This window comes from Ovis canadensis, chromosome 9 (assembly GCF_042477335.2).
Source record: "Ovis canadensis isolate MfBH-ARS-UI-01 breed Bighorn chromosome 9, ARS-UI_OviCan_v2, whole genome shotgun sequence".
Classification (NCBI taxonomy): domain Eukaryota; kingdom Metazoa; phylum Chordata; class Mammalia; order Artiodactyla; family Bovidae; genus Ovis; species Ovis canadensis.
The window spans coordinates 38,607,769-38,633,210 of NC_091253.1; the positions used below are offsets into that span (position 1 = coordinate 38,607,769).

General features: G+C 47.3%; 1 protein-coding gene across 6 annotated transcripts in view; it reads left to right on the forward strand.

Annotated features, from left to right (window-relative positions):
* MTSS1 (MTSS I-BAR domain containing 1) overlaps positions 1-25,442 on the forward strand; it is a 163,198-nt gene that overhangs the window by 109,564 nt on the left and 28,192 nt on the right. For 3 of the 6 annotated variants that reach the window (XM_069599902.1, XM_069599904.1, XM_069599906.1), the window contains exons 4-7: positions 16,827-16,911; positions 19,464-19,555; positions 20,940-21,014; positions 25,220-25,231. In XM_069599902.1, coding sequence (XP_069456003.1) covers positions 16,827-16,911; positions 19,464-19,555; positions 20,940-21,014; positions 25,220-25,231 — 264 coding nt within the window. The remainder of the gene's footprint in view (positions 1-16,826; positions 16,912-19,463; positions 19,556-20,939; positions 21,015-25,219; positions 25,232-25,442) is intronic. The other 3 variants (XM_069599903.1, XM_069599905.1, XM_069599907.1) reach the window with 1 other exon arrangement.

Consider the following 25,442-nt stretch of genomic DNA (forward strand, 5'->3'; position numbering starts at 1 on the left):
ATCCCCCCAGCTGACCCCATCCCCCTCTCCCAACCTGGGATACATACATGTACCCTCCTGGGAATTGCCCAAGAATCCATGTGCATAGATCTAAAAACATGCCCAGGGCCCTGGGAGAAGCCATCCTTAACAATGCTCTGCAGGGGTGCCTAAAGAGTCATATCCACGGTGACTTCCCCGGCATCCAGGGGTTAAGAGTTCATCTTCCAGTGCACGGGGTGCAGGTTTGATCCCTGGTTTGGGAACTAAGGTCCCGCATGCTGTGAGGTACAGCCAAAAATTAAAAAAAAACAAAAACAAACCCCACATCCTGGCAGGTTTGTTGGTACGTGCACGCACGCGTGTGCGCTGTGTATACAGCGTGTGAACACAAAGCACGTCGTTACGTTTCTGCCATGTGCATCCTCCCAAATGGCTTAACGATACCACCAGGATCCTGTGCGCTCTATGTAGGTGACAGTTATGAATTTGCAGGTCGCATTCAGTGGCTGGAATTAGAAACCAGCTCTGTCCTTAAGACCTGCGAGGAGCCACCTTCCGTGGCTGTTCTTGTTTTGTTCAACCATGGAACAATGGCAGCCGTTACCAAATAAGCCCTTTGTTTAGGAAGGGAAAGGTTCTTCAAATAACCCCCTCTCTTCCTAATCCTGTGCCCACTCTACTCCGCAGATTATGGGGTTTGGGGTAGGGGAAAGCTCCCTGCCCTCTTCCCCTGAGGATGGAGCAGAGTAAGGTCTCTGGCCCTAGAGATATTTCAGCTGAGTCTAGGCGACTCAGGCAAAGGCTAGAAAAATAACAGTGACAAGCTAAAACTAGGTTACTCCTAAGGCATCCTTCAGTTTGTAAATTCTGTGACTCCGAGATGCCGAAGGTCCTTTAGAAAGTGGCTTTAAGAAATCTCGGGGCTGACTGCTGAGAATACCATTTGGTAGGTCCCTTGTCCTCCTTTACATGCTGCCAAGTGATTGTTGTCATGGCAACAGAGCTGCTCCTGCAAAGGCTTTACTAACAGCGTATGAGGGGATCTGGAGCTTCCTGAGATTGTTAGTAATTATCTTCTAAAAAAAAAAAAATGTACTCTGAATATTGCAAACGTTTTAATGGGCCCTCTTCCATCCTAATGGGGATTTTTGAAGTTCATTATCAGCCCCGTATCTTAAAACAAAAAGGCTCGATTCTTTGTTTTCCTTCCTTATTTTTCTTTTGTGTGTGTTCTTGCCTAGAAGAAGAGGCATTGAGTAGATGCTCAAATATTTCAGTTGAAAGGTTGGCAGAATAGCCAAACATTGATCTAAATATTCTTTATCATATTAGCATTTAGATATGCTCTTTCCCTAGCTGACATTGAACCTTAAACCAGACAAGCCTCTCAGAGCTCACAGCTTGCGGATCTAGAAGTCCTGTTTTCTTTTATTTTCATACCGGGGGTGGGGGGTCATGGAGGGGGGGCGGCAAGTGGATCCACAAGTGACTCTTACTTGTAAAGAACCTCTTAGTGCCCTCTCCTGGGAGCTCAGATTGAGTCCAACTCTTCAGACTATGATATTATCCAATTAAACTTTGTTTTTCTTTTTGTCTGCAAATATCTATTGAGTCAGAGATGGGTCATGCATCTTCCCCAACACTGGGAATTCCATGGCACCTCAGATATTGTCACTGGAGGTCACCTGTGAATGAGGGACAAAGGCCCAAGAAGTAGTAAGCCCATGCTGAGTCACTCATGTACATATGTATATGTACATATGTACCTGGGAGCAGGGAGGTGAGCTAGCGATTGTCTGGTCCCCTTATTCACTCCTTCCCTCCACTATTCCATCCTTAAACGCAAATGCTGGAGGCTTCTGAGCTGCTCATCCTCCCAAAGGCAGAAGAGAAAGATTACTCCATGCCCATTTTCCATACTGAGTTCTCTGCAGGCTTCTTAATGTCCCAGGCATGGGGCGAGACCGAGGCCAGTGGGCACCCAGGCCACTTGGTGACCCACTCTCAGCTTCCGTTGACTCACTTTGCCCTCAGACATTGTCGGATGCTCCCAAGTCTCTTTTCTCTGAATCCTGCGTTGCCATTTCTCAGCTGGCAGGAGGACATCTGGGAAGGAGTTGGGGAAGCTTCACCAGCAGGACCCTGTGCCAGCCAAAGTCCCCGAGTCCTACGGAGATAGAACATGGTGAGCAGCCACATTCCACGCATCTGTCCTCCGAGTCCAGGACAGGGGGGCCACCTGCATTTCATCTGATCTGTAGGGTGGTGGATTTCTCAGGAAACTGGGCAAATGAATTGCTTTTGTATCTGTATTACTACTTCCTGACCTTGAGACTCATTGGGAAACGAGGTACTAAAACCAGTTTGTGCCCTGCGTAAGTGGGCTTCCCAGGTGACTCAGTGGTAAAGAATCTGCCTGCCAGTGAAGGAGCCACAGGAGATGTGGGTTCAGTCCCAGGGTCAGGAAGATCCCCTGAGGATGAAGTGGTAACCCACTCCAGTATTCTTGCCTGGAAGTTCATATGGACAGAGGAGCCTGGTGGGCTCCAGTCTGTGGAGTTGCAAAGAGTCAGACACGACTGAACGTGCACGCACCACCCTTTGTAAACAGGTGGAGGTTGGGAGGGAGGGCTGGCCAGGGACACCTTCGTTGTGCTGCTTTCTTGCCTGCCAGAGCTTTAGACCTGCTTTCTCGTTTTTGGCTGTAAGAGCCAACCTCCTGATGGCTATACAAGGTTAGAATTTCAGTTGCTGTTTGATCAGAAACCATCCAGTCATTCAGGAACCATTGGGGAAGGTACAACCCCAGATAGAAATCAAGGGGAAGAAGACACTAAGATGGTGATAAGTCCATTTGAATGATCTTAGATGAATTTGGCTGGGAAGTTAGCTGCAAAATGGAACTCTGCCTGGAGTTTATGGAACCAGCAGTGGAGTCCCAGCCCAAATGTAGCCACTTTTCCCTTAGAATCTTAAATCTCAGCTTCTCCTGACAGGTTCCTCGTTAGTGTGGAGTAGAGTGGGGAGGAGGGAGATGGACTAAGAGAGCTGGAAGAAGGGGTGTTACAGGCTCAGTACTCAAAGCTTGGTGTGTCTGCCAGTCCCACTTACGTTTGTTGAGCACCTACTATGTCCAAAGATGTGCACACATCCCATTATGTGCTGTTTTACAAGATGTCAGTGTTGATAGAAAACCATGGGATACTGAGTTCAGCTGAGCAGGGCCGGGCCGTTTCTGGGACACTATCCTGCAGCAGCCCCTCCTGGGATGGGTCAGTAGCTTAAAGGGTGAGCTGTGGCCAGTAGGGAAGGGTCCTCTGCTTGACTAAACAGTACCTCCGTGCCACAGGAAGCTGGCAGGGGGCGATGCGTGCTGAGACAGTCCATGCCCACCTGATCCCAGGGCCTTGTGTGCTCACCAGCCCGCCCACACACAGTCCAGCCAGGAAGTGGCGGCAGTGTGGTTTGAGTCTGGCTGATGACACAGATGTCTGGGTGGCACGATTTTTGTTTTCCTTCAGTCACAGAATGGGGATGGGGAGCAAAGAGCTACCTTCTCATCCACTAAATACGTTAGTGCATATTCGCAACGGCGAGATATTCTCAAGAACGGTTCTAACTATGGACTTAGCCCTGGATGAAAATTCTCCTGTGCCACCGTGGGCAAGTTGCTTAACTTCTCTGAGTCCCTTTGCCTCATCTGTAAAATGAGGATAATAATTCCTATCTGACCATGATACCTACAGGAGGCGTATAATGAGATTTTAAAATTGAACACATTGTGCTTGTAAGTGCCTGTTAGATTGCCAACACTGAGTAGATGGTAGCTATTCTTAATAATTTGGAAAGCAGCAGAATTGCTTCCTGAGAGATGGTAAAGTCAGCACATTCTGGCGTGGTTCAGGGAGGTCCAGAAGCCCCTTAAAGGGACAGAGCAGTACTTAGGCCAGCAACACTCAAGAGAAACCTGATTCCAGATACTGGAGGTTTTCAGCAGTAGCAGTGGAGCCCGAGGGTGGCATCACGGACCCGCTTTCTGGGGTCTCATCCCTTTGGAGGAAGTGGGTGCCTCAGACTCTGGCTCTGACCCCTAAAACCATGAACTGCCCTCCTCTTCTTCTAAATTCATCAAGTGACCCCCTGATTTACCTGAAAACTGCCTGGGAGATAATGCTCAGATCAGCGGCTGCGAGCATCTTATCTGCCTGACAGTTCAGCTTCATGAGCTAGGAAAATGATGTGTGGTTTTGCACATCAGCCTACATCTGCTTTGCTGGCATGAGCTGGTGTCCTCGAGTCCCTGCAGCCTGGCCCTGGTGGGAGCATCTTTCTGCACCCATACCCCTGAGGCAGACCCTGGCAGCGGGCGTGCATCGTGATAGGTGTCGGGGAGCCAGCGGCATTTTCCGGGTGACTCCCCCGCCCGAGCTTTTCAACCAGGCTCCACTCCATCAGAGACGAAGGCGGGCAGAGTCGCCATCGAATGCCTTCGCTGCTACTCTGGTTTTTCGTAGAAGTGTGAGCGTGTTCGTGTTGTGTTTCCACATTACCAGTCTCGCCTTGCTTTTAAAACAGCAACAAAGAAAGAGGAATATCAGTCTTTGTGGCTGCCAGTACCGTGCCTGCCAGAATCTCGTGCTTGCTGGTCTCAAGCCGCCAGATGGTGGTGGGACTGTGTGTGTGTGTGTTTTCTTTTTTTTTTCTTGTTTCCTTTGCTTTTGGAAAAGTCGTGAAGTGGGAGAAGTTGGGAAAGGTGAGTTTGGCAGCTGATAAGTTTGCAATATCTTCCACCCCACCCACACACGGGCACAAGGATGTCTTCCCAAAATGTGTCGCTGACCGTCCTTGGCTTTAATTGCATGCGCAGTATTGCATGTCCCGTGAACACCAACCTGGATTGTCCCACGTATCTCGGCCACATACAGGAGCCCAAGAATACAGTTTCTGCACAGGAAACTGCCTGTTTTTCTCTTCCTTGAAGGTGGAAGCATGTTAGGTTTGCCATTGTAGCAAAAGGGAAGTTACACTTCCTTTGTCCGGGAGCTTTCAGGGTTTATTTTTGAAAATCTTTTAAAGTTTTTCTACTTTTGACCTAAGCCACCTCGTGAAGACAAAGGGTCAGATCCTTCCACTGCTTAAAATACTACTCACGTTTCTCATTCGTTCGTTTCCTTGGAATCAGATTGTGTACTTGTTGCAAGAATATTGTGATGATTTAAATAGCACATTCATAAAGCTGGCGCAGTGGTAAAGAATCTGCCTGCCAATGCCAGAGACACCAGAGATGTGGGTTCGATCCCTGGGTCAGAAAGATCCCCTGGAGGAGGGCATGGCAACCCACTCCAGTATTCTTGCCTAGAGAATCCCATGGACAGAGGAGCCTGGAAGGCTACAGTCCGTAGGGTTGCAAAGGGTCGGACACAGCTGAGCATAGCACAACAGAAACGTTTGGATAGTTTTGAAGCCATTTTCAGGACTAACATAATAAAGTATATGGACAGTCTTCAGTCATCTGTGATGACCAGTGCCTCCCCTGAGCGGGGCTCCCTTATGTGGCTGATGTAAATGATAGAAGATCTGCAGGGTAGCTTGTAAGACCAGGAGCTGATTGTTTATCCCTCACTCTCCCCTCCATGTAAACAGATACAGGGCATCAAATGAGGCCATCTCTCCCAGTGGTCCATCTTTTCGTGCCTAAGGATAAAAATAAAATGCTAATGAAGCCAGGAGAAACACAGTTTGTTGGTTTGATGTTCGGATAGTCTGAGTGCCTCCTTTGACCTTTAATGAAAATGATGGTGCCCTTGAAAGGAGCCGACCGCCTCACAAGGACACAGCGAAGGACACGGACGCGTTTCTCTGAGCAGGAGAAATGGCAGTAAGGGCAGGACTCCTGAGGGGGCACCCGGGGCTTCTCTGCTTGTTATAGGCAAGCAGTGGGTGCTGAGCAGCAAGGCACTGCTGATTTGTTGCTTCCTGAACTTTCCAAGGCACCTCCCAGCCTGCAGGTCACCCTGAAATCTGTGGCTTCTGAGTTTAGATGAGCCCCGTCCCATGGGGTGGGGGGGGCTGTCTCTTCTGCTCACAGCACAGGAGTCAGACCACAGCAGCGTCTCCTCGGTGTTTGTGGAATATGGGATGCTGCTAATTTCTCCTCCGGCATCCTGATCGCCATAAGATCACTTCTCTTAAAATGGTAAAGAGGGTCATCTAATCCAGCCTGGAGGTGACCAGGAAAATATGCTTTCTAGAGCTTCAGGCAGGTGTGCCCACTTCCAGCTGAGGTCTCCCTGCCTGGGGTCCCCAGGGCTCCCGATGACCCTGTTGTTGATCATGCAGTAGGGGTCCACCCAACGGCCTTTCCGATTTGGTTCCTTGGACTGAACCTTTGCATAAAGCATGGACTTTGTTGTCTGGCGCATCACAATTGAGCCTCTCTGGGCATCAGAATTGAGTTCCCTTCTTCCTCTTAGAATTCAGGTTTATTTAATATTTTTTTTTCAAAACCAAAAAAATCTTTTATTAAAGTCTCAGAGTGCAGTTAGCATAATTGCAAATAAAGAAGCCATCTTCAAGACTAGTAAAAAGGTAAAACATCCCAAATCACAGGAAAAATATGAAAAAAATATCAGATGCTAATGCTGTGTACATCTGATTGTACATAAACCCCAACAAAGAAGGGTTGAAACTTCAAGCATATGAGGAAATTAATCTCATGATAATTTTCAAGCTTCACTACGATCAAAACAGAAACATCTATCATTCACAAAAGAGTAAGAATTTTAGTTTTGACACCTGTAAAACTAAAAGGGACATAGGTCCTGACTAATTCAATATCCATTTTCATTCAAACATATGAATAAAACGATGTGTTCTGAACTCGGTTTTGCCCAGAGAGCATATGCTCTTGCCTGCTGTGCTTAATGTATATAGTATAGAAACAGCCTACTACCTCTCTCTTTTTCTATGTCCACATACACACACACACACACACGAAGCAAAATGTTATAAGGAGAGACAAAAAAAATCTCTATTTCCCAAGTTTGTATAATTATATGTATGGAATTTGGGTTTATACCCAGGTTCCAATTCAAGACTCTCACTCTCCCTTTTGAAGCCCGTGTGTGTGTGTGTGTGTGTGTGTGTGTGTGTGTGTGTACAGGACTCTCACTTTCCCTTTTGAAGCCCATATGTGTGTGTGTGTCCCTTTTGAAGCCCGTATGTGTGTGTGTGTCCCTTTTGAAGCCCCTGTGTGTCTGTGTGTGTCCCTTTTGAAGCCTGTGTGTGTGTGTGTACAGGACTCTCACTCTCCCTTTTGAAGCCCGTATGTGTGTGTGTGTCCCTTTTGAAGCCCGTGTGTGTGTGTGTGTCCCTTTTGAAGCCCGTGTGTGTGTGTGTGTGTCCCTTTTGAAGCCTGTGTGTGTGTACAGGACTGTCACTCTCCCTTTTGAAGCCCGTGTGTGTGTGTGTCCCTTTTGAAGCCCGTGTGTGTGTGTGTGTGTGTGTGTGTGTCCCTTTTGAAGCCTGTGTGTGTGTGTGTGTACAGGACTCTCACTCTCCCTTTTGAAGCCCGTATGTGTGTGTGTGTCCCTTTTGAAGCCCGTGTGTGTGTGTGTGTGTGTGTGTGTGTACAGGACTCTCACTCTCCCTTTTGAAGCCCGTGTGTGTGTGTCTCTTTTGAAGCCTGTGTGTGTGTGTGTGTGTTTGTGTACTAAGTTGTTTCAGTCATGTCTGACCCTTTTGCGACCCTATGGACTGTAGCCCGCCAGGCTCCTCTGTCCATGGGATTCTGCAGGCAAGAATACTGGAGTGGGTTGCCATCCCCAGGGGATCTTCCCGACCCAGGGATTGAACCTGCGTGTCTTCTGTCTCCAGCATTGGCAGGCAGGTCCAGCGGCGCCACCTAGGAAGCCCTCTTAGCCTGTGTACCAACACTTAAACTTGTGAAATGAAAGTGTCCCAAATACGGCAGTGAAAAGTGCAGGAGGAGGGAGCCAAGCTTCAGTCCGTTGTGATGCTAGTGTGGTGGGCGCAGAGCCGTGGGCATCACCCGGGACGGCGGGTGGGCCACCCGCTGGGCTGGCCAGAGCAGTGGCCGCTGAATGCTGAGGCAGTTGCTGTGATGCAATGCTCAGACAGCACTCTAGTCAGCCTTCAAGCTGTAAAGACACCTGACATTTCACAGTTCTGGGCTCAGTGAGCAGGGGCTTGAGAGGAAGGAGAGAGACACGCTGTTTCCTCATTTACTGGACCCTCAGCTTTCCAAGCTGCTGCAGGTCATTGCAGAAGCAGTCCTGGATTTCATAGCAACTTTCCTTTCCAGTCTCTGTTAGCAGGAGGCTGGTGCCACAACTGTCCCAAGCTTTGCGACATAAAAATAAACAGCAGAGAGAAATCTTAGGCTGGAGACACCTTTAAGAGCTGGTTAGCTGGGGAACCTGTCTCCCTGTTTTGAAGGCATAGTTCACCAAGAGATAGATTCTCTGCAGTCAGTTCACCGGTGGACCTCTCAGCCCTGTGGCTTCAAGTTCCAGCAACGACCACTTGGTTGATGCATAACTGTTGACAGAGAGGAGATCCTTCCCAAGTGGACCTTCTGGACCTCTCCTTTATTATTATTATTAAAAAATTTTTTGACTCTGCCACGTGGCATGTGGGATCTTAGTTCCCCAACCGGGGATTGATCCCATGCCCTCTGCAGTGGAAGTCTGGAATCTGAGTCTCTGGACCACCAGGGAAGTCCCTAGTCCACTCACTCCCTTTTGAATTTTTGTCTTTGAAGATGTTTGGGAAGAAGGAGCTGTCAGGGAGTTGGCGGTTCCTCCCTCTTCCCCTCTTGAGTTCTTGTGGCCAGCCTAATAATAAAATTGACACAAGACAGATGAGCAGGAGAAAAAGATGCATTTTAATTCCTATGTGTAGGACTCATAGAAACGGGACTAAAGAAATAGTCAAACTTAGCAACTTGTAGACTTTTAGATACCCACTCCAGTACTCTTGCCTGGAAATCCCATGGACGGAGGAGCCTGGTGGGCTGCAGTCCATGGGGTTGCGAAGAGTCAGACACAACTGGGCGACTTCACCTTCACTTTTCACTTTCATGCACTGGAGAAGGAAATGGCAACCCACTCCAGTATTCTTGCCTGGAGAATCCCAGGGACAGAGGAGCCTGGTGGACTGCCGTCTATGGGGTCGCATGGAGTTGGACACGACTGAAGTGACTTAGCAGCAGCAGCAGACTTTTAGATGAAACTGTACATCTGTAAGAAATAGGCAGGACAAAGAAATGTAGGTTTGGGTGCCCAATTAGGGCAGAATCTAAACAGAGTTTGGGCTTGGGGTAATTAATGAAAGAGGTAACAAGGTTTGTTTACACAGGCTTGGCCCGATTGCTCTTTCTGTCAACAAGGGTGTCCTTCCGTCTCCAGATGCGGGGAGCACGCCTGTCACAGGGGAGATGCCATTCTGGCGTTCAGGGAGACAGAAAGGAGAGTCGGAGAGTGTCCCTCTTGCACTGGCCGTTTCTCAAGTTCTTTATGGCATGTTTGGGGGTGACACACCCTGAGCCCTAATGGGACAATTCTGGCTTTGTTCCTTTGTACAGTTACCCTGCCTTCTGTGCCTCATCCATTAGCCAGATCCTTGGAGAAGGATGATATTAGATGTGGGAGAACTGGGGACTGTCACATACTGGCTAGCACATCATTGTGGGCGGACACTCCAGCCAGGGCTGAGGTAATTACTCTGGCCTGCACCTTCTTGTAGGACTTGACTGATTACTGCTACGTCAGAGCCCTGCTTAAGTGGCCCATCGATGTAACCAGGGCTCTTTATTTTCTCTATGATAATGTACCGACCTCTGCCTGCAATAAGCTCCACTTATTGTAGACTTCTCTCTGTGTACATACATTTCTTCTACCTGAGTTGTCCGTTGAACCAGGGGTGGGATGTGTGTTCCAAAACCTGTATATGCCAGTTGTACAGCGTTACATTATTTAATTACAAGGTATATAAATCTTTGGGATGAATGTGAAAAATCAAGATTGGTTGTTTCTGAATAAGTGGAATGTTTAGAAAGCTAAGATAAACATTTGAAAAGCAAGTTGCTTTTCAAAAAAATATGTAGATTGGCATCAGATTACATGGGGATGAGGCAGTTATAAAAGATTAGGGACAAAAATGATTTTTAAAAATCTAGGATACCTCACATTGTTTCTCAAGAAGCCCCAGCTGGAACCCATGGATGGTGCATTCGGGTTATGATGACAGGAAATACCAGGAGGCAGAATCATTTCTTGGGAATATAGCCATCAACAGTTCAGTCTAAGCAAGTTAGACCCTCCAGTGACGCAGCTGGCGAATGGGGGAGCTGGGCTTTGTATCTACGCTGTCTGACTTCAGAGCTGAGCGCGTAACCCCTTGGCTTGATTGCTCTTCCTCCTGACCCTCACACTAATTCAGGAGACGGCAAGGAGATTGTGCTAAGACTCCAGACCAGCCACAGTGGGAAGCAGCTGCTATGGGTGTGCTGGGGCTTGCAGGCTCCTTGGGGTCTGCCTGTCACCCTCCAGAGCCTCAATTTTTCCATTTATAAAATGGGGACAGTAGTACCTACCTCCTAGGATTGCTGCAAAGATCACGTTCCCTGTACCATTTCATAGCTATCCCTCCCAGCCAGTCTGTGAATCCTTCCAAGGCTGGGCCCTCCAGCTTTTATCATCTTTAATCCTTGTTGCATGGTAGATACTTATTAGGGGATTTGTTGTGATTCCCCATCCCACAAAGATAGGTTGCCATTCTTACCCCTGGTCCCTGTGAATCTGACCTCAGTTGGACATGAGGTCTTTGCAGGTGTCATCAGGTTGAGATGAAGCCATTAGGGTGGACCCTAGTCCAGTGCAACTGGTGGTGTCTTTTTAAGAAGAGATAAATTTGGACACAGACACATGCAGAGAAGAGGGTGCCTTCACGTATGTCTCAAGTGAAGACACATGCTGGGAAATTGCCTGGTGAAGATGGAAGAAGAAACTGGAGTGATGTGTCTACCTGCCAGCACCTACCAGAGTGGGCAGGGAACAACCCTTCCCCAGCAAGTTTCAGAGGGAGCAGGGCCCTGCCAACCCCCTTGATTTCAGACTTCTAACCTCCAGAATGGTGAGACAGTAAGTTTTGGTTGTTTTAAGCCAACCAGTGGGGTTCTTGGTTACAGCAGCCTAGGAAACAAATGCAATACTGAATAAATGTGGAATTTGTGTCTTTGTGTGCCCCCACGTTCATACTTGATAGCCTAAGCTCTAGACTTTTTACTTCTTTCTATTTTATTTTTATTTACTTATATATTTATTCAACTTTATTAAAACCAGGTTATTTTAATTTATGTTTTAATAGAGGCTTTATAGAGGTTTTTAAAGGAGGCTTTGCAATGTTGTGTTATTTTCTGCTGTACAATGAAGTGAATCAGCCATACATATACATACACACATAACTGTATCCCCTTCCTCTGAAGCCTCCCTCCCACCGCCGCCATCCCACCCCCCTGGGTCATTACCGAGTATGGGCTGAGTTCCCTGTGCTATACAGCAGCTTCCTGCTAGCAGTCTGTTTCACACATGTTGTGTGAAACTTCTTTCCACTGATTGTCTCCTTTGCAGATCACCTCGTTTCAATCGCCTACTGATTGTGCACTACTTTTTAATAAAAAAAACCTTTGCTTGTTACGGGAGGACGTTCTTCAACATATCACACAAAAAAGAAAGAAAATTGTTGTCATCAAGTGTTTGTGCCTCCCTCAGCAGTGAGTGACGGACTTACTGTTCTTTTGGCCACAGGCTGGTTCCTGGTGCAGGGAGGAAGCACGAGGCTGTTGCTCCCTTCCCTCTTCTTTGAACTGGCAAGAAACGGAACCCAATCAAAGTGGCTTTAAAAATAAGGAAATGTGTGTATTTGCAGAACTGGAGCCCCAGGTTCAGGAGAGCAGGCTCCCAGTGTTTTAATTTGGCAGCTTTGTGAGCTCGCCCGGAGTTTGGGGCTCCTTCTCGGTTCCGTCCGCAGAACGTGCCTTCTCCTAAGGCAGGAGTCCCCACTGCTGTAAAGATGGTTAACCACAGCAGCTGGGCAGCCTGCTTCCTGTTCTCACCCTGTGGGGTCTCTTGTGTGTGTTGATCTTAAGATCCAGCGATATTTTCCCCAAAGGCCTCCCCAGTAACATCTCAGTCTCTTGTCTTGTCCCTGAACCAGACACTGCCAGAGTGGATGGAGTGAGATCATGTCTCAGTTAATTATCTGAGGATGAATGAATGGACTCTGGGCAGAGGACCCCAGTGTCCCATACATTCTCCAAATTAACAACTCCTACTCATCTTTAATAGGCAGAATAATGCACCCCCCAAAAAAGACATCCATGCCTCCACCCCCAGAACCTGTGAATATGTTACTGAACGTGACAACAGGGGCTTTGCATATATCATTCAGTTAGGGATCTTGGAATGGGGAGATTATCTTGGATTATTAAGGTGGGTCCAGTACAGCCCAGCCTGGTGGGCTGCCGTCTGTGGGGTCGCACAGAGTCGGACACGACTGAAGCGACTTAGCAGCAGCAGCAGCAGTACAGCACAAAGCTCTAAGGAGGAAGAAGGAAGATCGGAGTCAGAGAAGATGTGAGGACGGAAGTGGAGGTCCAAGAAGAGTGAAGGCGCTACTGCTGACTTGAAGGTGGAGGGAGGTGCCCCGAGCCAAGGAGTGCAGGCAGCCTGTGGGGGCTGGAAGAGGCAAGGAGAAGGGTTCTCCCCTAGGGCCTCTAGAGGAATCAAGCTCTCACAACACCTTGATTTTAACCTGAAGAAATTGATTTTTGGACTTCTGGCTTCCAGAACTGTAAGATAATAAATGAGTACTGCTTTAAACTGCTAAATGTGTAGTGATTTATTTCAGCAGCGATAGAAAACCAGATAAGCAAAATCCTACTGTATCACACAGGGAACTACATTCACTATCTTGTAAAAAACTATAATTGAAAAAAATCTGAAAAAGAATATATGTATATGCATGTATATACATAGCACCAGAAAATAACACAACATTGTAACTCAACTATACTCCAATTAAAAAAAAAAAAAAGAACAAAGCGAATACACCATTGTTTCTCCAGGCTGACCTTGAATCAGTATAGACCTTTGGTAAGACCTTGTATTGATTTTGAATCTTCTTTTGTATGCACAGAGAAGCTACACAAATATTTATGCATTCAACAAAAGGCAAACCCGTTCCCTCACCCTGCCTCTACCTAGCCAAAAATGCTACCATTTTGCCCTCCAAAACAGTCAGTGTTGGTTCCGTCGTTCAGCCCCAGTGCTGGGTGCAGGGAAAGCAGAAACAAGTGGGATCTTGTCCTCACTCCCAAGCTGCCGAGACCGTCTCAGTCATTTGATTCCATAAATATTCTCACTGTCAGCTCAGAGCTCGTCCAGATGTCTGTTCTGGCTTTGTAACTAAAGCCAGTTTCCTCTGAAGCTTTTCAGACCTGCTGATTTTTTTGTTTTTAAGTTTTAGCAAGGGTCAGGAAGAGCAGAAGACATTGTTAAGCACATCCACAGATAGAGCTATTTTTAGGGGCCCGGAGTGGCAGAGATCCGCAGTCATTCTGACGGTTGGGTCCTGGCGTCCACAGAGGAGGTTAGCTGCCTGTCTCCTGCCCTCATGCCCCTTGGACAGAGAAGCTGCTCTTTGGGACTTTTCTCTGCGGTTCTTCATTTCCTCCTCTCACAGGAAGCCCTGTGCCACGGAGCAGGGGGTCCCCAACCTCTGAGATCTAATGCCTGGTGATCTGAGGTGGAGCTGATGTAATAATACTAGAAATAAAGTGCGCAATAAGTGTCATGTACTTGACTCATCCCCAAACCACCCCCCCTGCCCGCCCTTGGTCTGTGGAAAAATTGTCTTGCATGAAACCAGTCCCTGGTGCCCAAAAGGGTAGGGGCCCGCTGCTGCAGAGCACAGTGGAGCGGTGCACGCAGTCTGCGTGGAGCTGCTTGTTAGCACACCGCAGCTCAGTTGTTGCCGGGAAGCCTTGGGCTTTCCCGGGGATGATATGTGTCCAGTGGCAATCTGTGAAAATATCTGGGAAGCTACCAGAAATCCAGGACCAGAAGAGTTAGGGAGCCAGGCTTCGAGGTGATCTTTTCCAGCCATGGCATTCTATTTTGAGGAAACTGAGGTGTGGGTAATCAGTGACACAGCTCTCAGTCATGTGTGGAGCAGCTTAGCAAGGACCAGAGCTTAGTCCCCGTGGCATCAACTGTGGACAGTTCTAGGCTCGGGAACCGAAATAAGAGAGCTGGACCGTGAAGCCCTGATACCCGTAAGAGTGTGTAGAAAGTTAGCTTAGCAGGATGTTCTGGGCTCTTAGCTCTGCTTCCCATCTCCCCTTGTCTGTAATAAGTGCCATGTGCTGAATGGATAAACGCACAGACTCTGGAGGTTTGGCCTGGGTTGGAATCCCCTTTACTAGCAGTGTGGCCTTGGTCAGATTGCGAAAGGTGCTTTCCTTGTCTGTAAGATGGGGCACCAGGTGAGCTGACTTAATGAGTTCAGATGTGCAAAGCAGTCACCTTGGGGCCCAGCACTTCCTCAGCTCTAACAAACGACTTCTTCCTGGGACCTGAAGCATCACTCTCCAGCACTTTGGCTGACTGCTTGCTTTTTCCATCATGTGACTGCCTCCTAGGGTTTTATTCAGCCCGCTCTCTAGAACAAGGTGTTGTTTCTTGTTTTTACTATGATAAACAATATTTCCATGACTATCCTCATAGGTAAGGATTTGCTCTCAGCCTTAATTGTTTCCTCGGGTAAAATTTTTCAGAGTAGAATTGCTGGGTCAAAATGGGAGCTTGTTTTTGTAAGACACGTCTTGATAAATGCTGCCAGATTGTCCTCCAGAAAAGTACTAGTTTACACTCTTACCAGCTGTGAGTGAGTGCGCCAGTTTCCTTGCATCGCCAGGTTATTAACTTTTAATCAAATGAAGGCCCTGGAAAAATAGGAGAGATTTCTCCGGGGATCAAGTGTTCCTAGTCCATGCTCATAAGAATCTGAAGGGAGCCCAGAAGGCAAGTGGCGCGTGTGAAAACGGCACCCTCTACTGGTTCTCCCTGGTGGAGCAGTGCGGGCGGCAGTAGACGGTCAGGTTGCCACCGGCACTAACTCAGATGCCAGGAATTTCACCCTTCTGGCCATTTAGAAAGTCAGCCTCAGATGACCTTTAACTCTCACTCAGGTTCTTTTACAGAAGTACTTAATCAGCTAGGGGAGAATTTGCTCCGAGGGAGCCCTCGGTACTGTCTGGAGACATTTTTAGATGTCACAAACTGAGGGCGCTGCTACAGGCTTTTGGTCGGTTGAGGCCAGGGATGCTGTGAACCATCCTTTAACAAAGAATGGACCTGCACCTAAGTATCAATAGTGTTAAGACTGAGAAATCCTGTTTTAGAAGAATGGCTGCAGAGGCTTCTCTTTAGACTAAAATAAAATATAGAAATATCACATGTTTATCACCATTACTACTGTGTTTTAGTTCTGGAAACCTGATAGTTTTGCAGAATAAAATGGAAACTAGGTGAAAGTGAAGCAGCACACTGGCGTTTCTGGGAGAGAAGGCAGAGCAGGAAATACAGCCCATAATAAATAATGTCATGAGTACTAATGGGGGAGGGGATTGTTTTCCTATTAAATTGACTTGGTTAAACCTGCAATAAGTTCCTGCGGCTTTCCCTTGAAGATCTTGTCTATTTTTTTTTTTTAAGATAGTGCTTTTTGGGACGCTTTTCTTTCTGATTTCATGAGCCCCAGTGTTTTCATAACATTTATAATTGTTCTTTCCAGTGCTTGGTGCAGAATTGCCATCTGTAGTTACTGTTTGCCTCCCCCTCCTCCATGCCCAAGTAAATGCTGATATAAACATTGTTTCTAAGAGGAGGAAGGAAGGGAACTTCAAAAATAATCTTAGAGAAGGGTGTGCCTGAAGGAAAAGTACGACAAGAATTTTGGGAAAAACCAAGCCATATTTCAGTGTACTTTGACATTGGCTGAGTTTGAGGACTTTTCATGCTGGTGTTACCCAAAGCCATCAAAAAAAAAAAAAATTCCCTATTGTTTCATTTTGCTTTAGCCCTGCTCTTCTCTACCTTACTTGTATTCTAGAATATGTGACTTTATACAGTAGCTTCACTGGCTGTTCTGAATAATGCTAGAAGGATGATTTTGCCAAAAGTGGAAAACAAAACGGAACTATAGCTTTTCCCTAAATATCAGATACTATTTTAATCATCTTCCTTGAGAAGTATTTTTGACCCAGTGGGTTGTAAAATCAACTTCTGTGTCACAGTCAATATAATTGAAAACAACAGAAAATATTAGAGGATGTTATTATATATAGTAAAGGTAGCTTTTATTTTGGTGATTATTTCAAGATGTGTAGCCATATCCTGGTGGTTCAGACAACAAAGAATCAGCCTGTGATGCAGGAGACCCGGGTTCAGTCCCTGGGTCAGGAAGGTCCAGTATTCTTGCCTAGAAAATCCCATGGACAGAGGAGCCTGACAGGTGACAGTCCATAGGGTAGCAAAGAGTCGGACACGACTGAGCGACTAAGTGCGCGTACACACACACACGCACACACACACACACATTTATGTGTGTGTGCACAAGCCTGGTGAGAAGTCTGAAAGACAGTGGCTTGGGTTATGGCGCAGTGAAATCTGGCTGGTTTTTCCATTTGTTCATTCTTTTCAGGGTCTTCGTGGTTCTGACTCGCCTCCCGTCCCTCACGTCTGCTTCTGTTGCTTTCCCAGGTGGCACCAGGGAGATCGGATCCGCCCTGACCAGGATGTGCATGAGGCATCGGAGCATAGAAGCCAAGCTGAGGCAGTTCTCCAGGTGAGGACCGTTGTTTCTCCCAGATCTCAGACGGCCCTGATGACTTCAGGTTATAAAGCGCTGATGAGGAGCATCACTCGCCTTGAGCAGCGCGGATTTCCCAGTGACGTGAAATCCCCACAGCCCGTCTCTCATCACTGCCTGTCACGGTGCTCACTCACCGAAAAAGCTTCCTCGTTTGCTTGTTTATTCTTGGCTTCTCTGGGCCTCTGCCGCTGCGCGTGGTCTCTCTCCAGTTGCAGCAGCGGGGGCTGGTCTGTGCGTGTGGAGCGGGTTTCCCGTTGCTCTGGCTTCCCTTGTTGCAGGGCACAGGCTCTAGGCACACAGGCGTTAGTAGTGGTGGGGTGCAGGCTTTGTTGCCCTGTAGCACGTGGGATCTTCCCAGACCAAAAATTAAACCTGTGTCCCCTGCATCGGCAGACAGATTCTTAACCACTGGATCACCAGGAAAGTCCCCAAGGAAGTATTTCACTGGGCATCTGCTGTGTGCCATTTCCTTTTCCTGCCTGGAGAATCCCATGGACAGAGGAGCCTGGTGGGCTACAGTCCATGGGGTCGCATAGAGTCAGACATGACTGAGCGACCAACACTGCTGTGTGCCAGGCACTGGTCGGGGCCCTGGGAATACAGTGGAGAACCGGATGGCCTGGGTCCCTGCCTTGCGGAGCCCATACCCCCCACCTTGGGATCTCTATGTGTCTCCTCACTCTCCATCAGTGTGGGGAGCTGGGCATCCCACTGAGACCTCTGGGCCCCACCCCTACAGGAACTTCCTAGGAGGAGAAGCTGCCGTGCTGGACAGTGGGGTGTGCACTGCCCTCCTGTTACCCGGGCCCTGAGCACATCCTCCAGACCCACCTAGGAGGGCATTGGCGGCTCGCAGAACCTTCTACACTGCCAGCCTCTTGTCTGTTTCACGTGCGTCCACAATGGGTAGAAGTGACAGTGGCTGGCATGGGGATTTGGAGTCACCGGTGTTCCAGTGAGAGTGGGATGTCCTTCCAAACAGATCAGCATAATTATCAGTTGTCCTCAGTCTGCTTTGTGAATTGCGAGTTGCGTGAGAGGCTGCCAAGGTGGAAGCTCTCTGACCCTCTTGCAGGGCCATCTCAGGTTGCCAAATGTAGCAGCAAACACGCCTCATCTTGAAGCCAGCCGGGCCTGGGTTTGAATCCCCGGCTGGCCGCAAGTGTCCTGCAGTATGGGGCTGGGGTCTCAGCCTCTAGCAGATGGGTGTACGAATCCCTGAAGGGCTCTTGTGCAGATGTACAGTGTCCACACAGCGGAAAGCACTCACTGGAGCTGGTGACGAAATCGAACTTCCTCCTCCCTTCCTCGCCCCTGGGGAGTGCGCTCCGTGATGGCACCCCGCCCCCCGCACCCCCTCCCGCACCCATCATCTTGTTTACCCTCGGGCCAGTCTTGTGACCCTCATTCCATCGTAGTGATGAAGAGATGCCAGTTCCATCAGCCGCCGTGCATCAAGCACCTACTATGTCCCGGGCATGGTCGTAGGTGTACAGAGCATAGCCCTGACTAGGACCACATTCTGCACTCACAGGGCTTACGCTGCAGACACTACAGAATTTTCTACCTGTCGGACTGTCAGTAACGAATGATAGGAGGAGAAACACTTGGGGTCGGGTGGATGGTGTTTGCTGGATACTGGCTGGTCAGGGAGCATCTCTGTTCAGAAGAAAAATCTGAATGGAGACCTGGAGGGAGTGAGGCTGGAGGAGGACGTACGAGGGTGGGAGCTGCCAGGAGACCCTGGTAAGAAAGCGGGGAGGTTGTACCTAGAATTTGGAGATCTTCAGCAGGCTCAGGATCAAAAAGCAGTCTGAGAACTGCCTTTGTCGTAGTTCTCACCAACATCATTCAAACAGCTTATGGGTATTTTCTAATTTTTCGACAACATCTCTCTTGACGTAGGCGTGGGTTGATTTTCCTTCCCTTGTACAGAAAGCCCTGTGTCCCCTGGCTCATGGTTTCTCTCCGTGGGGTGTTGTCTTTGCACTTGTCTGACTGCAGTCTGTCTGGGAACCTGCACACAGTAAGAAGGGGTGTGCCTGGAGACCCGCATCCCTCTGACCCTCTCTAGGCTGTCCGCAGTCCGCAGTCATGACTCATTTTCCTGAATGCACAGCAGAGTCATGTGGGTCTTTTTTTTTTTAAAGTGATTCTGGGGCCCCACCCCAAGTTTCTATCAAGTATTAGGTGAGGCCTAGGTGTCTTCTTTTTTAAAGCTCTCCAGCCAGTTCCCTTATGCAGCAAGGGGCATGACCCCAATACAAGTGTTGGAATTTTTTAAAAAGGCGATGAGAAGAGGTCACACCAACCAGTCACGTGTACAGCTTCTTAACAGTCATTGAAAAGCATTTTGAGGACACAGTCATTGTGAAATTGGGGGGTTTGGAGGTGAACTTGGGCTTAGGGTGCTGCCTTGTCCTGCTTCAGGTAATTATGATTCCGGAGTGTTTTGACAACCGAGTGTAAACCGTGACCACAGATTATATCTGTGTAATTTCTCCTTCTTTGTCCTTTTGTGCAAGTGCTTTAATCGATTGTCTGATAAACCCGCTTCAAGAGCAGATGGAAGAATGGAAGAAAGTGGCCAACCAGCTGGATAAAGACCACGCGAAAGGTACGGGGCAAGGTGGCTGACGCACGTCAGTCTCAGGTGGCGGGTCACGGCTGCTGCCTGTGCCTCTGCTGGGGTCGCTGATGTCATCCGGAGGACCCGCTCCTCCCCCGCTGCTCCTGTAGGTGTCTCAGTGTTGGAGGATGAGGGATGGGATGTGATCCCAGCGCAGGAGTCAGTGCTGGGTTTGGGGCATGTAGCGTCACTCAGGGGATGCCATCATTGTCCCATGGCCTCAGATGCGACCAGCTAAATTCAAAGTGATTGCAACCTCAGGCTTAAATGCTAGAGACGCACACTTCAGGCATTTCAGCACATTTTGGAAACCAGACTTTTAATGATGTAAGTTAGCCTTCAGTCTCCTGCCCAGAACTGGCCATTCTCTTTGTATATACCTTTAACCGGTGGGTCTCAGAACCTCACATGCTGGCTCTAGGGAGTGAGTGGTCCAGACGGACATCACCCCTGTCGGTCTTCCTGGAATCAAAGGGTAGGGGTGCTGGCGGTGTGGAAGAGTCAGGAGACCCTGCTCCCAGCATCATACAACCTGCAGTGAATGTGGTGGGGAGAAAGCGTGTGGGCCGGCAGTGATGCCAAGGGCATATAAAGAAGAGCCCTGATAGGCTCAGGGCGGGCGGGAGGGAAAGGACGGGGGTGGCTTTGTGGGAAATGGTCAAACTGGTGATTAATTGACTATGAGGGGAGCAGAGGAGAGAAGTGTCAGAGCCAACTGTCATTTCAGATGTTTGTGCCTGGGTGACGGAGATGCCGGCAACAGAAATGGGAAAGTTCGGGGTGGGCATGAGCTGAGGGGGGAAGAGGAAACTGTTGGCGGGGCTGTGGGCCGTGTGGGCTGCCCCTGCCATGGGTCCGCAGCCTCCAGCCTCGGTGTTAATGTGAACGTGAGGCAGCCAGGCCTTTCCCACTTTTCTGCCATGTGTTCTAGTCTCTCCTGTAGTCTGAGATGCTCATTTTTGAATTGTAGCATCTGGCCAGCATCTAACCATGTGGGTTCTTCTTGGAGTGAAGCCCTGTGGATTTGGGCCTTGGGAAAGTAGATAATTACTGGAAATATTTCCTGTTACTTATACTGAGAAATTGTGAATTTTAACATTTTTATTGAAGTCTTCCCAAGTGCCATCTTTTCTCAGAGCTGGTATGAATGGATGCTGGAGGAAAAGACCCCGGTGCATTTTGTCGGTTTTCATGTTCATGACCCCTTTGCTGTAAAATGGCATCAGAAGATTTTTTTACCATTTTATATTCCAATAAAGCTATTTATTGCACATCAGAGTTTATGCTTTCAGTGATAAAAGCAATGGCTGTTGCTAAAATGTTTTCTGTTGCGCTAAATGGTAAGATTGTTCAATATTCTTCTCTCTCTCAGAATATAAAAAAGCTCGCCAAGAGATAAAAAAGAAGTCCTCAGATACACTGAAACTGCAGAAGAAAGCCAAAAAAGGTAACTACAAATTCTGCCATTAATATGTTGCTTTGGGAAAATGAACACGTGCTTGATTTTTCTTTGAAATAGAAAGTCTTCAATCAGACTTCCTTACATATAATGGTCCTGTGAACAGATAGGGGCTAATAGAATCTATCAGAACCAAAGTCCCCAAGTGCAGAGTATCTGTTAATTTGAGATACAAAGTGGTACTTGACTTGTTCCCTCCCCTAACCTGATCTCCAAAATTTGACAGTTTCCATGTCTATTGTGCGTTGTGATGAGACCTATAAATTTCTTGGAAGCCTTGGGATAGTACATAAAAGCCTCTATGCAAATGTTCTATAGCAATCATTGCATAAATTATGTAATTTTCTCCTCCATCCTTCATAGCCTATAATCTCCAAAACCCTTTGTTAAGTCTTGTGAAAATGTTAGAAAAGCCTGCTGTGGGAGCTGGGAATCTTGCCTGCATAGGGAGATTTTTCATGGGTGTTCTTGACGGTGGGATCCAGATAAGGAAAGGGAGACTGCTGGTGTAAGACCCCTCCGCCTAGCCGATCATTGTTTACAGACCAGTTAATTACCAGATCCGCTACCCAGCTTTGCTCTTCCGGCTTGCATTGGGAGTTTGAAGAGAAAAAAATCTAGCTACATCCACTTTGCAAGCATTTTATTAAAGACCTAACAAGATATAGGGACTCTTTTCTTGAACTTGAGAATGTAATATTCCCTCTAGACTCTTCTTTTCAATACCCGGTTCTGAATTTGCTGATGAACTGGTTCCCCCTCCCGTCAGGATGGTCCGTGGGTGGGTAGTCTTCAGCGTGTGTTTGAGACAACGTTTTTAGGTAGACATCTCCAAAACCAAAGTTCCCCTTTCCTAAGCAAGTGGTTCTCACTTGGAATTAAACATCTGGAGAGATGGGACACGTTGGTAGAAGGGGAGTGAGGACAGGACAGACTTTTCAAGCTAAATGTCGTCTCTCCCCCCACCCCCCGCCCCCCAGTTCTTATAATAACCAGGAGACCGTGTCGATATAAAGGCAGCAGGATTTTCACTCTCGATCAGTTTCCCATTGGTATTGGCCCCAGTTGTTCCTTCCGGATGTGTTTTCCTGTTCTTGGTGCTTCTGCAGTTTACATTCTAACTTAGGCACCTGGGAGCTAGTACTCCACAAGTGGAACAGGCTTTGTGGCCAGTGACATTTTAGTGAGTCTAGAGGTAAATGTGAATAAAACTGCCACCCCATTCCATTGTATCTGAGGTTTCATGGAAGAACAGGTTGGTAAAAATTTGGAGCTGAACCCTACCTAATTGACACCATGCCAGCTTTGAGATAAGAGAGATGAATGGGTTTGCAGAGAGGGTCCAAGTCTATGGACTTGAAAAAGATTTGGGAGTTTGCTGGAAAGGTTGAGGTAAGGAAAAAGTAGCTGTTTTACTTTCTCTCTTCCAGAATTTTCTTTTCAGAGGCCTTAAGTTCTTGGCTGCAGTGATAATCCTTTTATCTGAATTCTGCCTGGAGACTGAAACAGTCTCTGTCTGTCACTCAAAGTCACTGGCATTGTCCAATTAGCGGAATTTGGACCTGCAGGGAATGCCTGATAGGTGGATTGCAATGCAACATAAAAGGAAGTTTCTGGCAATTAGACTTGCCCAGCACCGCTTGGGCTGTCTGGAGAGAGGGTAACAAGCTCCCCATCAAGGCGCCAGATGGAAAAAGTCAGGAAACCTAGGGTGCAGGACTGTATTACGTGAGAAGATGCTGCTGGTCCTGGGACTGGGGAATAATCAGCTTTTGGTTGTGAGGCACTTGGACCTGAAGGCTGAGACAGTGGAGGCTGTGATCAGGGGTTTCTGAAGCATCCATCTTGTCAACCCCAGTCATATAGCTGATGGTCTTTGGCACTGTATTCTTTCCAGACAAGAGAGCCATGACTGTGTTCTTACGTCTACAAGCCAAGTCAGATTAGTAGCTTAGAGGGTTCCGGATGATTTTCTAGTTGATCCAGGGAACAACTAGAAAACTATTTTTATTTATTTCCTTTATAAAAATTTTTTTCTTCTAAATTATGTAAGTGCCTCTTAAAAACTCACGTTGGTGTATTTCTGGGGTGACTGGAGCATCCTAGGAGGTACCAGAGTCATCCTTATGAGTGAATTCTGATGTGCTCGTCTAGAAGATATATGGCCTGAGAATGGACTAGAAGCACTGCAGGTTAAGGGCTGGAGGAAATCTGCTTATTTGAGGCTCCCAGTTATTTTGGGGGATCTGGTTAGCTGAAGTTTCCCTTTTTGCTAAGATGCCTCTCTTATCGCTTTCATCCCCTTCAAGTGGTTGCTTCCTAGACTTTTGGCTTATAACATGTTGGTAGATCCTTCTGAGATTTGCACCATGTGTTAGGATGGTTTGAATACATTTTTTTTTTTGGTCCTGATAGAACTAAATTTGGTTTATACAGCCCAATAATCGCTTCCTTTTAAATGTGTTTTCAGGCGGTTATTGAGCAGCTTTTTGTCATTCCTTTTTTCAAAACTGTGATCTTTGATCTAAAAATTCTTCTGACTCTTCTTTTCAACATTTAAATGCCTTTATGCATTTAACTGTGGATTTGGCATTCCCTTTGACATAGACACATATGGGATGTGATTTTCGCTTGTGACTAATTTTACCTTAAATTTCACTCTGCAGCTGTATCACCTTTTGCCACATTCTGTATTTGACACTTTTTTACTATCCTGTAGATAATGGTAGTTTATAGCCTAAAGGTATTTAAATATCACTGTCAAAAAGTGTTTAATGTTTTTTTGGGTTTGATTAGACTTTATCTGAAAATCATTTTAAAACAACTTGACGTGCTCCAGCCGTGGGTGAATATACCTATTTTTGTGGAAGGCAGGCTTCTTGAATACCTATGGGGCATAAACCTAGGTGGGGAGTTGGGGGCTGGAGGGAGAGAGGGTCCCTGCCCTCCAAGAAGTTCCAGGGGAGGGCCAGGGGTCCATGCGTGGGGCAGGGTCAGTCTTGCTGACAGGTGAGGGTGACAAGACAGAGGTAGCAGGAAGGTAGATAAGCGTGGAACTGGCCCAGAAGCTCAGGCTCTGAGTGGAGTCTCTTGAACCCTCATCAGGCCCTGCTGCTTGACATTGGCTCGTGACTTTTAAAGTCCTAGAGTTGGCTGTAACCCAACTGGGGGAAGTAAGAGCGGATCAGAAATGAGAAACATTTTGTGCTATTTGCCCACTTCTGCCACCTCACCATGCAGTCAGCAGCCTTATTTCTCATTTAATTAGTTCTCATATTGTTATTAAAGTGGAGTGAAGTCGCTCAGTCGTGTCCAACTCTTTGCGACCCTGTGGACTGTAGCCCACCAGGCTCCTCCGTCCATGGGATTCTCCAGGCAAGAATACTAGAGTGGGTTGCCATTTCCTTCTCCAGGGGATCTTCCCAACCCAGGGATCGAACCCAGGTCTCCTGCATTGCAGGCAGACGCTTTAACCTCTGAGCCACCAGAGAAGCCCTCAATATTGTTATTAATTTCACCTAAATAATTATGGTAAAGCCTTCCATTTCCATCTATAACTACTTTTATCAGAGACATTGAGGGAGGAAACCACTGGAACATTTTAATATGTTAACCCTTGAGCCTGACCATTGAAATAGTTGAATGTGTCATCTTTCACCCAAGACTGCAGAGCTGATTTATAAACCTAATAAACAGACTCCCAGAGTCCCATATTATTCACTGTTATATGAAAGTTTTAAGTTCTTTAATTTTTTTTTTTTTTCATTTTCACCCCAGCTTGAACTTTGGATCCTGGTTTCCTTAGTGACTTTCCAAGTTACAATAAATTACACCTAAAAGCTTTTCTTGTGAAAGCATCTTAATTGACTTCTTACAGGAATATATTCTTCATCTCTCTTTTTAAGAAAAAAAGAAAAAAAAAAAGCAGTTGCATTCTCTAGGACTGACAATTACAAACTAGGAAGATGTCTATTTAGATGGAAAGTAAAGACTCTTAGCAAGGCAGGGGAGGGAACCTGGGTTGCAGCTCTCAGTGGCTGTGGGTTTACTCGCCCTGATATGAAATTCGGTGGCAAACCGTGGGCTGTTTGAACACAGGTAAGACTGCTGCCCGAATACCAGTTTGACTTTATTATTTTCCTTTTTGTGTCAATTGTGTATCCTGCACTTTCTCACCGTGTGCCCCCTGCCAGTGGACGCTCTCGGTAAGTCTGTCATCCTGAATCTCCGGTGGCTGGTCACGGTGTGGTCCTTGCTGTGGGCTTTCCGTGGTTGTCCAGACCTATGCTGGTTGCTCCAGTTTTCCTCCCAGTTCAGAACAATCAATGGTGCCTACTTAATTTTCCATAACTTTAGAAAATTGTGTGTGCGTGTGTTTCAACCAATCATTTTCTTTTTTTTGAAATTTGACCCTTT